Source organism: Vanessa tameamea, chromosome 9, assembly GCF_037043105.1.
Source record: "Vanessa tameamea isolate UH-Manoa-2023 chromosome 9, ilVanTame1 primary haplotype, whole genome shotgun sequence".
In the NCBI taxonomy this organism is placed as follows: domain Eukaryota; kingdom Metazoa; phylum Arthropoda; class Insecta; order Lepidoptera; family Nymphalidae; genus Vanessa; species Vanessa tameamea.
Genome location: NC_087317.1, coordinates 5,912,874 through 5,925,043, shown reverse-complemented (window position 1 = coordinate 5,925,043; position 12,170 = coordinate 5,912,874). Strand labels below are relative to the sequence as shown.

General features: G+C 29.2%; 1 protein-coding gene across 1 annotated transcript in view; it reads right to left on the bottom strand.

Annotated features, from left to right (window-relative positions):
* Window positions 1-9,801, bottom strand: part of LOC113394951 (heme peroxidase 2) — a 41,403-nt gene extending 31,602 nt beyond the window's left edge. Inside the window, exon 1 of the mRNA XM_026632445.2 lies at window positions 9,567-9,801. Within this exon, the coding sequence (XP_026488230.2) occupies window positions 9,567-9,583 (17 nt within the window). The 5' untranslated portion in view covers window positions 9,584-9,801. The remainder of the gene's footprint in view (window positions 1-9,566) is intronic.
* Between the last annotated feature and the right edge of the window lie 2,369 nt (window positions 9,802-12,170).

The window sequence follows — 12,170 nt, the reverse complement described above, 5'->3', positions numbered from 1 at the left end:
CATTTATCCAAGTTCCTATCAGCCGGTTTCTTTGAATAACCGGTTTTAGGTGTTTTTATAACAGCATGTAATGTTAGTATTAAAAAGCGCTTTGCACTTAAAAGTATTTCATGAAATATTGTTTTTTTTCTAATGAGTTTTAAAATATTCTGTATTAAGTAAATGGTTAGGTTTTGTGCAAGTTCGTCTGGGTAGATACTATAAACTCATTACATATTTCACTACCACACAGCGATATTTAGTATTGTAATGTTCGAGTTTGAAGGGTGAGAGAACCAATGTAACGTCAAATAAAAGGAATATAACATTTGAGTTACCAAGTGCCATGTCTAGAGGTGATGACCACTTATCATCAGATGAACTATATCTGTCTACAAATTTTTAATTATAAAATAAGGAATATTCACTTTTATTGTGTAATTTTCTTGTATTAAATATAGTTTTTTTTCATTTCTTTTATATTAAATATTGACTTGAGGATTGATTTTTCGATGTTCGTTTAAACTTATTACATTCGTTTAATTATGTTAAAGAAAATAGAACAGAGTAAGTTCTTGGTTACTTTTCAAAGTACCTATCTGTAAGTACTTTTTTAGTTTGGGTTGATGACACAGAAGCTGCTAATTATTATCCTTTAGTTTTAGTATAGTTAATGAAACAAGATTAATTTGATGTGTTTAGATTAAATATATTATTATTATTAAAAGCAATTATATTAGATTACGATATAGAACAATATCGTTTTATTCAATAACTCTATAAGTTTTAATACGAAGTTATAAATAATGACTATTACAAACAAAGGTAAACTGTGACGAGTTTATCACGTTTTTTGCTCACGATCAGACAAAAACCTTCTATATATTAAATAATAAACTCATAAAAATATCCATAAACAAGTAATTTAAGTTACTTAATATTTTTAGGTGAAAAACAATTGAAGTAACTGCTCGGTAGATACAGCGTGTTGCAACCTGTTAGGTAACATTTTTAGAATTTATAATTATACGAACGTATTTTAATATTACATATGGTGTTCATATTAAGTTATGTATACTTGTGGATAATAAATGTTAAAACTTTTTACCATAGCAATGATAAAAAAAGACGTTCATTTACATATGTCAGTAACGAAAGTGAATCTGGCAGTGGAAGAAATCGAAAACGTATTATGTAAACGGAAAGCAAAGAGGTCCCCGTGTTGCGTAAAGTTGTGTTACCGGTCAGGACAGATGTAATGTGCATATGACTAAAATATGTACATTTTTTTTTTTATAATTCATAGTCAATGCTTTAGTATTGATTTAAACTGCGCTTTAAAAATACAATGAGTTCTTATTTAGAATTGCCTTTTAAAAGGCAGAGCTGGAGAGTTATTTTATTCAAACAGAACATCTAAAGTGATTAAAATGTTTACGATAATTGCGTTTATTTAGCTTTTAGCTATATATAAGATGATAAAAAATCATCATTAATGGTTGATAAAAAAAGAGCAACATACAGACAGACAGACAGAGTCACTTTCGCATTTATAATATTAGTATAGATGATTAGCCATTAGTAAATTATAATATTAGGTATTGTCCTTTGCTCGTATAAACATTTTATGCTACCACACGTTCTGGTCTTAGCATAAAAGATAATCAATTATTAAAAAAAAAAAACGCGTGCAACGCAAAGTGCACGTGACGGAAGTGAGATTTCTAAGTTCCCACCTTTTTGCTAAAGAAACATTTAATTTTGAAACGTTAAATATAAAATAAAACCCCACAATATGTTTACGTGCGATATAAGTTATATGTGAATTATCTGAATATGTTATTTATTCAAATTGATATACATATACACATTTCGATTCTTATAAATTTATACCATAAAATTAAACGTAAGAAGTTAAATTATTTTTGTCGTATTATTTATTTAAAATAAATAATATGTATTCAGTATTTGTTACAGTTATAGGATCGATTTTTATTAAAAAGTAAGTATTTGTACTTATGGTTTTGTATACAATGAAAAAAATCGAGTTCCTATATACACTTGAAAGTCTTACTTATATTATATACACAATATTATATGCATTGTATTGTATAATATTGAACAATATGTATGTAAATAAAATTACATTTAAGGAATGCAATTTAATTTCCATAATTGGGATATTTTTATTTATTTATATTTTATATTTGTTAAAATGTATTCAAAAAACAAAATGTTACATGTATAATTATAAGTATTGTTTTGATTATTATTTTTGTTCCGTAAACGCTTTACATGAAAAAAAAAATACTAGAACTTTTACTTTTTAAAAGTTATTAAAAGAAGAATTATTTAGGACTTATAAAATAAAAATAATTGATATTAATCTTTGGTTTATGTTATTTACGTTGTATTATTGCACAAGGAGTAACTTAATTTTATGATACAATGAAAATGTATGCAGAATTGCCCAATAAGGATCTTTTCTCGCTGATCTTAGAGATACTCAAGGAAGAATTACTCGAGAAGGTAGATAAAGAGTTATGTACAAAATTGTATATTATGTTTTACATATATATTTAACCCTATTAAGCTTAGGGCTATGTTAACAGCTCGTAAAACTAATCGATAGATCCCTTTTATTATAATCTGGGTATATATGGACATTATTTAATCAGTTTAAAAAACTATTCAAGATAGAAATTCTGACAGTGCATATAAGCTATCTCCCGGTAACTTCAATATCTCTCTATTCGCCATAAAAAGTTAATTTATAATGTATACGATTTGACTCTGAATGATTTGAATGTTTTGTTCAAATCATAAATTGGTTTTTCAACCCTTGTATTTTATATTTCACTTATATTAGTTTAATGAAGTTTTAAAGTACTTAGAATTTGTGCTTAAGAATAACTTTACAAATAATAAAAGACAATATGACTCCATATGGTCATGGAAAGTAAAAATAAAGTCACGCAAAATCCATTCAAATAGCCACCGTTTACGCAATAAACGATTTGACGCATCGAAGATGGCGCCGGTACGTGCCTCAAGTTTTAATGGCGACCTGTATTTCAATTTAGTGTTATTGCATCATCTCTGTTTGGGCACTGGTATCTAGGTCTATTATTATTAGTTCAATTTCAATAGATGATCATAAATATGGTGTCATAGATAATAATATGAACTCTATAAACTGATATTATAGTTTAATGGAAAGTATATATTTATTAATAATAATAATCATCTAACTAATAGTAAGATTATTATTATTATTGTTAAGTTTTCAAGTGATTAATTTATGTTTGTAATTTATATTTTATTTGATGAAGAAACATGTCGTTAGAACATCAATGTGCTGGATGAAAGTAATCAGCGTGTGTTCACCTATGTTCACACATAGGCTCTTGAACTTCTCTATAATAGGAGAAGAGCTCTTCGTTCAGCAGGTTTAATAATATCATATTAAGGTTAACGTAATCCAGTACAGCATCGATTTGGTCTTAAGCAACATCAGATATTTATGAATCCAATCTTTTAATTTAAATATGATTTTCTTATTTAGGAATGTTAATAATATTGTACGTTAATTTAAGTTAATATTTCTGCTGGTTGTATGCAAAATTAAAATAGCTCCAAGAAGATAAAATTAGCATTCAAAATTATTATTGTCTTTAATTGCATGTAAAAAAAATATCATTTATTTACATTAATATTTTAATTAGCTACATTTAACTACTATGTTACAGTTTAGTATGTAGATAAATGTTTTTTTTACTCTTACATTGTATTATTTTGTTTTTTTTTAACTTTTAGTGTTGCTATTTAAAATAATATATTAAGTATGAAATGTTACAATGTTAAATGTCATAAGGCAAGAAGAAGACGGAAAAAAATGAACAATGTTAGTGATGACAGTGCAAGAATGAGATAGCCGAGTTTATTATTAAAGATAGAGATGGATATAGTTTAATTGCTTAATCTTTCATCGCCGTCGTGCCAAAGATTAATTAAATATTATTATAAACAGAAATTATCATGAAAAGTCAGTGGTGTTTGTCTGGGTTAGAACATTAATCACCGATTAAGGCTCTAATGTATTAATAATTATTGAATGTTTTTACAGTATATAGTCACAGAGTATTTCATTAAACAGTAGCGAGGCTATATTAATCTTGTTAAAAAATAAATAGGATTTTAGGAGAAATTTCCTAATAAGATTAGCAATTATTTTGGTTTTTTTAGGTTATTGATTCGACAGGTAAAGGTTGTTTAAAAAGTAATGGTAATTAAAAAAAACATCTGAAATATATAACACTTAAACAACGTTATTTCCATATATAATCTATCAATTCAACAAACACAAAAAAGAGGCTTTTTAAAATCTTGCTTCGATTTCTCTAATGTGACAATTTTTTTATCAACTGACATTTGTTGTAATCTTGTTTTCGAATCCTGGACAAACAATTAAAAGTAATTCGCCTTCCATTAATAGGCAGTTGGTTATTACTCAACACAATATTATTTGTTTTATTATGTAATTTTAATTTTGTTCTGCATACATCAGATGGTATAAAAACCTTATTATTTTTCAGCATATTTTTTTTAGTTGTACTGTTGCTTGTAAATACTGCATATTATAAAACAGAGTCCGATTACAGCGTCTGTCTGTCCGAACGCGATAAAATCAAAACTACTGAACGCATTATCGAACGGTTGCGAAGTCTTGAGGAATGTTTAGGTGTATAATTCGTGAGTTTTTTTAGGATTGTTGAAGATATTAGAAAAAGTCATGTCACTATCAATGTATGTAGTTATGTGTTACCATATAAAAAATTTATGTAAATCCCCTATCCTCTTACTGTGCAAAGCGGGGATGGATAGCTAGTCTTGAATAAATAAATGATACACATCATGTAGTATATAAACATTATCAGATTTTCATGTATAATGTATGCCCATATCTCTGTAAATGTTTATGCAAGAAGCGATGAGGAAGTTTATCAATTGCACATATAATTATACATCTGCATAATTTAATCACAAATTCTTGTAATAGTAATGAAATAAACAACTATTAATTATTACTAAGTTATTTTATTGTTTTTGATATTATCTCATCGTGTTTCAAGTTAATTTTAAATAGTGTTACTAAGACATTATCGGATACGGATGATATTATGCAATTCTAAAGGTAGCATATTCTTCTAATACTAGGCACCTCTTTATACGGGGCTTGGTGGTTTTTATATATTTTATTTGATAGTTTTAAAACACGTTTATGATAAATAACAAGGAGAGAGATGAGCAGCTCAGTATATGGGAGAGACGAGCTTGTGCATTGGATAGAATTTGCTGGAAGGGCTTTTGCAAGATTATCTGGGTAGTTACCACTTACTCGTCACATAATTTACCATATTTAATGTTGGGTTCCAGTTTGAAGGGTAAGTAAGCCAGTATAACTACAGAAACAAGGGATTTAACATCTTAGTTCACCCACCTCACCCAAGGTTGCCAAGGTATGGAATGGTTAAAATTTCAAACGGCACATTTGTCTATGATTGGTGACCACTTACCATCAGGTACCCCATTTGCCTATTCATCTATTAAATAAATAAAACAACCGTATAATCTTAACTGAAGATTACAGGTTCAAATCCGGCTATGATTGTTCAAACTATTGTTAAAAGTTTTAGTGTGTTTAACTAGTGTTTATTATTAATCGCGTGCTCAAGGTTAAGGATAACATCGTGAGAAGCCCTTAACTTGTCACGCGAAGTTCTAACAAACGTTTATCACCAGATAGAATAAGCTCCAAATTTCCTGCTTAAAATAACAGAAGGGCTTTAACTTGTAGTAGGATCTAGTAAATAATAAACCATAGTGATACTTCATGAGTACTGTGTAACTTAAAGATTGTCGATAATTTTCAAAAATAAAATATACTATTTCGTTTCTTCATTTATATTAAATCAAATAAAATTGTCTTTCGTTATATAAGAAAATGATATCATTCTAAAAGTATCCACAACAACACTAATGTTATATTGTATACTGTATAAGAATTAAAATTAATTACTCATACGGAAATTCCTAAATAGAAGAGATGAACTTCTCATGAAATTTCCTTTTTTATTCATGTTTAATGGCAATAAGTATAGAAACGATGCATTGAATATAATATCAGGTTTCTCCATATCTGAGTTTCCGAGTATTTCCTTGTAAGTTTATTTTCTTATTATCTTTAGAAAATAATAGCAGATTATAATCTCTGTATTCGGAATGTCCATGGATAGTAAAGATGGAATACCATATTAAAAGATAAAGATAATACTTGGATATAGTTACAGATATATATATGTATATATGAATTTTAAAATTGTTTGACAGTCTGGGCCAACGACCATTCACATTGCACTACCAACCTTGGGAACTATGTTACATCCTTTGCTCCTGTGGTTACACTGGCTCTTTTAAACGAACGGAAACGGTACTGAAACGGAATCTTAAGTATTGTCGTTTGTCGGTACTGTATGTGATACGTACTTGTATAAGGCCTAACATCAAATAATTTTATCTTAGTTTTTTATATATTCTACTGCTGACTAGAAGTATCTTACGGGGAATGTTAAGGCATATTCCACAAGCAATTTCACTCATGTTTTTTTTGACTACATAGCCCGAAATGAATTATGATCAGTGCTCGGATTAAAATTCACGACTCTCGTGAAAGATTCACGTTCTTTTAACCATTGGACTATTTGGGCTCATGTTTCACATAAATTCTTACATACGAAATTGATACACTATTATAGAAATTACAAGCACAGCATCTTAGTACAGATAACAAAAATCGCATTGCAATGGAATATTATATATTGTTAATTTAAATTTGTAAATATCACTGAGTCATTTAAATCCAAGAGTTTTAGGGTTTAAGCGCAGGTCAACCGTTTTATCCATTAGCTTAGGTGATTACGTAATTTGAATTTGTCTTTGTTCATTCCATGATTGATCATATGGTAAACAATTAGACAGTTGCTTAATATTGTCGAGACAACGATTGTATGAGCCGAGATGGCCCAGTGGTTAGAACGCGTACATCTTAAGCGATGATTTCGGGTTCAAACTCAAGCAAGCACCACTGAATTTTCATGTGCTTAATTTGTGTTTATAATTCATCTTGTGCTCGGCGGTGAATGGAAACATCATGAGGAAACCTACATGGGTCTAATTTCAACGAAATTATGCCACATGTGTATTCCACCAACCCGCATTGGAGCAGCGTGGAGGAATATGCTCCAAACCTTCTCCTCAAAGGGAGGCCTCCTAAGGCCACCTTAGCCCAGCAGTGGGAAATTTACAGGCTGTTAATATATGTAATGTAATGAATGTATGCAATATGACATTACAAATGTTCCCATCAATAAGCTTGGATTGTCTAACAAACAATCCCCGATCATTAATAAAAATATAGTCAAGAAAATAATTTGACTTGACAAGTTCGATATTAAAGTAACTTATAGTACTTAAAAGTTTTAACTTAGATCGGATGAATATAATACCATTTAAATGTATATAATATTACGTATATAAGGGGTAATTTTAAAACTCGACCTCGTCCCAAATACCAAACATTATGTATTATTATTTCTAAACAACTACAATTTAGCTATCTATATAAGTATTAAGTGGAAATAATATGTTAGTCTAAATTTAATACAAGTATATATCTAAAAATATTTAGTTCTCGTTGAATAAACGAGAATAGTCATTTGTTTTGTTAATAATAAAATTTTGTTATTTAAATTAATAAATAGTAAAAACATAATCTTTAATGTGACCTTAAGGTGTGATTATTTATACTTTATACTATTGATGTTATCAATGTTGATTGCATAGATATATATGCAGAATACTTGTATCATTATCCGGTTAAGTTACCGGAAAAATCGTAGTTTTCCTTAGTCATTCCTCGAGTTTATTGAATTATTAACAGATGATTAATTAAAACGTTACGCTTACTAAGCTATATTATTTCAAGAGGATTTTGCTTTTTACTTTATAGTACACCTTTATTTTTATTACTTAAAGTCGTTTTTAAAGATCTATAGAATATACAAATATGCATGAAGTATGCATCAGAAAACAAATGAAATGATGTAAAAGATGAGAATTTATAATTTAAATTCCTTTTTTTGATGTAGAAGCATTACTCTCTTATTTACACTTAAGTAAAAAAAATAATACCTTTCGCAAAAGAAAATGTCTGAGAAGAATATCTGACCAGACTTTTGTAATTGTTTACAATTTCCTATATGATAAGGAAGTGCCTAGGAGGCGATTGTTTCATTCCCAAAATGGACATAATCAAAAACGAGGATCTTGTGAAATATAAACATTCATAATTTATAACGAAATATCGAATTGTAATAAAAAATCAATCAAGACGTTCTTTGTTAAAGTTTTTATATGTCTTCAAATGACTTATAGTTTTCGAATACAATTTCTTAATTTCCTAATTTGAATCGTCTTAAAAAGAGTCGATAGTCACTAAAAACTTCAAATGTCCGGTTGATGATATAATCACAGTTTAGACGTGTCTGTTATGTTGAATTACAATTATGCAGTAATCGTTTTACATAATCTCAAAATGGAATTAGTACTTATTTCTAAACGTTTCGACAAAATAACTTTAATAAATTTATGACTTTTATTAAAGATTCAAGGAAAATGTATTGTTTCTAATTGGTTAGATATTATTATATACATTTGTTTATTCAAAACTGCGTTGTCTGGAAAAAATCACTTCTTCAGTGATAAGAACGTCCTTTGGATGTTTTATTCTCGCTATTGACAGTCTTAACCTGTTTTTATTCTACTGAGAGGAATAACAATAATTATTAGTACTATTATAGTTATTAGGTAGTTAAAATAATTGAATAAATAATAACGCTTTATACTGGACGCTTATATTATACACATAAAATGAATTTGCGTATTTTTATGGTCATAATTTAAAATTAAATTTGTTCTTAAAAGCAATAGAGATGAAATAGCACAATAATAATAATAAATCTATTAATACGAAGCGATACAAAAAAATAATGTATTAACTCATTGATAAGACGTAACGAAAACCTGTATTTTAGGCAATACCTCATGATTTAAGCTGCAGTATTATGTAATTTAGAAACTAGGTCAAAATTGTCTGTGTATTAATGCAAATGAACAAGGACCTCCAGTTATCAAATATTTTAACTCTTCAACTTTTACCTACTGTGTCTAAAATAAACGAATATTTGTCTAGAAGGTTACTCCATCGAGGTCGATTGCTTTCCGCGACTACTTAACTCAATTGTTAAAATATTTTTAAAGCGTTCCTTTTGACGTTTCGTAATGTGTTTAAAATAATTTAAACGCTATTCAGACAAAGCTTGACATGAGTTGAACTTGCATCTGGCATTGTCCTACATTTATAATCGAGAGGATATATTAAGTGTCGACAGAGGTGTATTAGACGACGATCTTAAATATTTAATATTATGTTTACTTTATAAATCCAATATATTATAAAAAATACTTACGTTTTATAGGATCCCATGTCGCCTTAAAAAAACGATAAACATTCACTAAAATATTAAAATTGAATCATGAGAAACAAAACAGAACTGGCAGATAATTTTTGTCACTATGTTTTTTGAACCAATGTCCTAATTTTGAATTTTAGAACGCGTTCGGTGCGAGCGCGCGCCGTTCTCGACGAACGTGCTGGCTCGTCGACTATCGCGGAGTGAGGCTGGATGCAGCCTTCCTTCAACTGTACAGGCGCTGAGAGAGAAAGTTAGCAGTTATCAAACTTCGCGGTTACGTTCGACGATGACGCTATCTTCACCGATTGCGTATTCGGTGACAAATTAAATTTTCGCGTCCCAGAGATTTACGCGCTACTGACACGGTGAACTGACGCCGTTTATGCAGCCCTACTTTAGTTTTGTTTACTATTATCTCACCTGTAATCGATATAAAATTCACTTAATATTTCAATAAATTCTATAAATATTCTTCATAAATTGCGAGAGAACGATCATGTGATCTTATTAATAACAGAATGTTTTGCTTGATTGAGGAAAGAAGGTATTATCCATTAACTATTAAATATTAGTTCGTCTGTTAGCCTTAAACGTCTATTTATTATATAGTTTGATCTATTGATTTTGAACGTATAATACGTTACTTGTAGCCAGACTTACTGACATCGTGAATAATTGCACGTAAGCCAGTTCAAGATATCTTAGGAACTTTCAATTATTTTATTTTATTGTACCTTTCTAATAAATTGAATTACAGTCACAAGTTCAGTTGTTTTTAAACTTAGTATAACTTTGAACTATTCATATGTATTTTTTTTTTATGGTATAGGTTGGCCGACGAGCGTATGGGGTCATCTGATGGTAAGAGGTCACCATCGCCCTTAGACAATGGCGCCGTAAGAAATATTAACCATTCCTTATATCACCAATGCGCCACCGACCTTGGGAACTAAGATGTTATGTCCTTTGTGCCTGTAGTTACACTGGCTAACTCACCCTTCAAACCGGAACACAACAATGCTGAGTGTTGTTGTTTGCCGGTAGAATATCTGATGTGGGTGGTACCTATCCAGACACAAAACCCTACCACCAAGTAGATTAATGAATCAATACGTATTTTGCATCTTTTAAAAAAGAAAAACACCTTCTAGGCATTCTTTACTCAAAAGCTCTTGTAAAAATCTAAAAATAAATTGATTTTAATTATATTAATCTATAGCTTCTATATGTCAAAGAAGGCTTACTTTTGAAAAGAATTTCAAGTACTAAAAATGAAGAAAACAAGTTAAATAAACACGAAATATTTATTCTTTAATTATATTAGCCCAAACTACACAAGATAATTTTTTAGTAGACTTAAGGGAAATATTGACTTGCATATATAATTATATACCCTACAGGTTATTTTCTATATCCTGTGTAATTGAAAGCGTTATTATATACAGCATAATAATAATACGTGGTATGTTTATAATATCATTTACAGCCTGTCTGGCAATTGTTTACACTCTCACACCTCCCCAACGACTGGCAGACGCCGTACACGTGCTCTCGCAGACCGGGACAGGCTTGAAAGTCCTTCGAATTAGGTGATACGAAATAGATGCACTTGTGTTTTCAAACATTCTGGTTGGTTTTTTGCAGCATCACAATTCGAAGGTATATTGTTCTTTTATAATATTCTTTAGTTCATATCCAGTACAGTGTTCAACAGTCGTTTCTAGTTCTTCATGTCTATTTCAATCCGGTCAACTAGATTTATGAAACTTTACAACTGTGCCAGTTGAATTAAATAATTTCTTTCTATGACAATTTTATCTATGCTTTTTTCTTGTTCATCAATCTTAAAAAATATATGTTGTGTTAATGTTTACAAAGTTTTGTTAAGTTAAATGAATTTATTTTAATTTAGAATTTAAATGTATCTTCTAATTAATATGTTTAAAACTATTCATGCAGACTTTGGTAAAACCGCTATGAATCACTATTTTTACTCGTAAAATTCGAATCATTATTTGTGATTTTGTTTTGTTTATAATATAATTGTGTTTAAAAGTTACTTTGTTGTATTGAATGAATCAAAACGACGTTGCATGGAATTAAGACAAACAAAACTTATAATGTACCTATATGCGATTTGCTTAGCTATATTGTGCACTACTCAATCTAAAAAGGTCTTAATTAATGTACATATCGTTATTTATATTACAAAGTTTTTCCACTTAACTACTAACATTATTTTATTTTTACTTCAAATGTTTCGATAACAGCTTCGTCTATGTTTAAAACGCCATTTTTTCACAAATCCATAGTTAATATCTTACATTACTCAAGCTCGAACAATTATATCGCATCAATTCGAAGTCAAATGTTGTTTATTTAGCTTTGCTATAGACTATTAGCGTTTCTTTACTTTATTTAAAAATATATATATTTTTTTACAAGTGATGCTGTGTAATTGATATGTATTTGTATTTTCCGTTATTCTTACTAACCGACTGATTGGTACGGGGTCTCCCTATTTTTTAACAATGGAATTATATTGATTTTATTATATAGGAGATTAATACCACGTGTGGGGAAACCAGAGTAAACAGA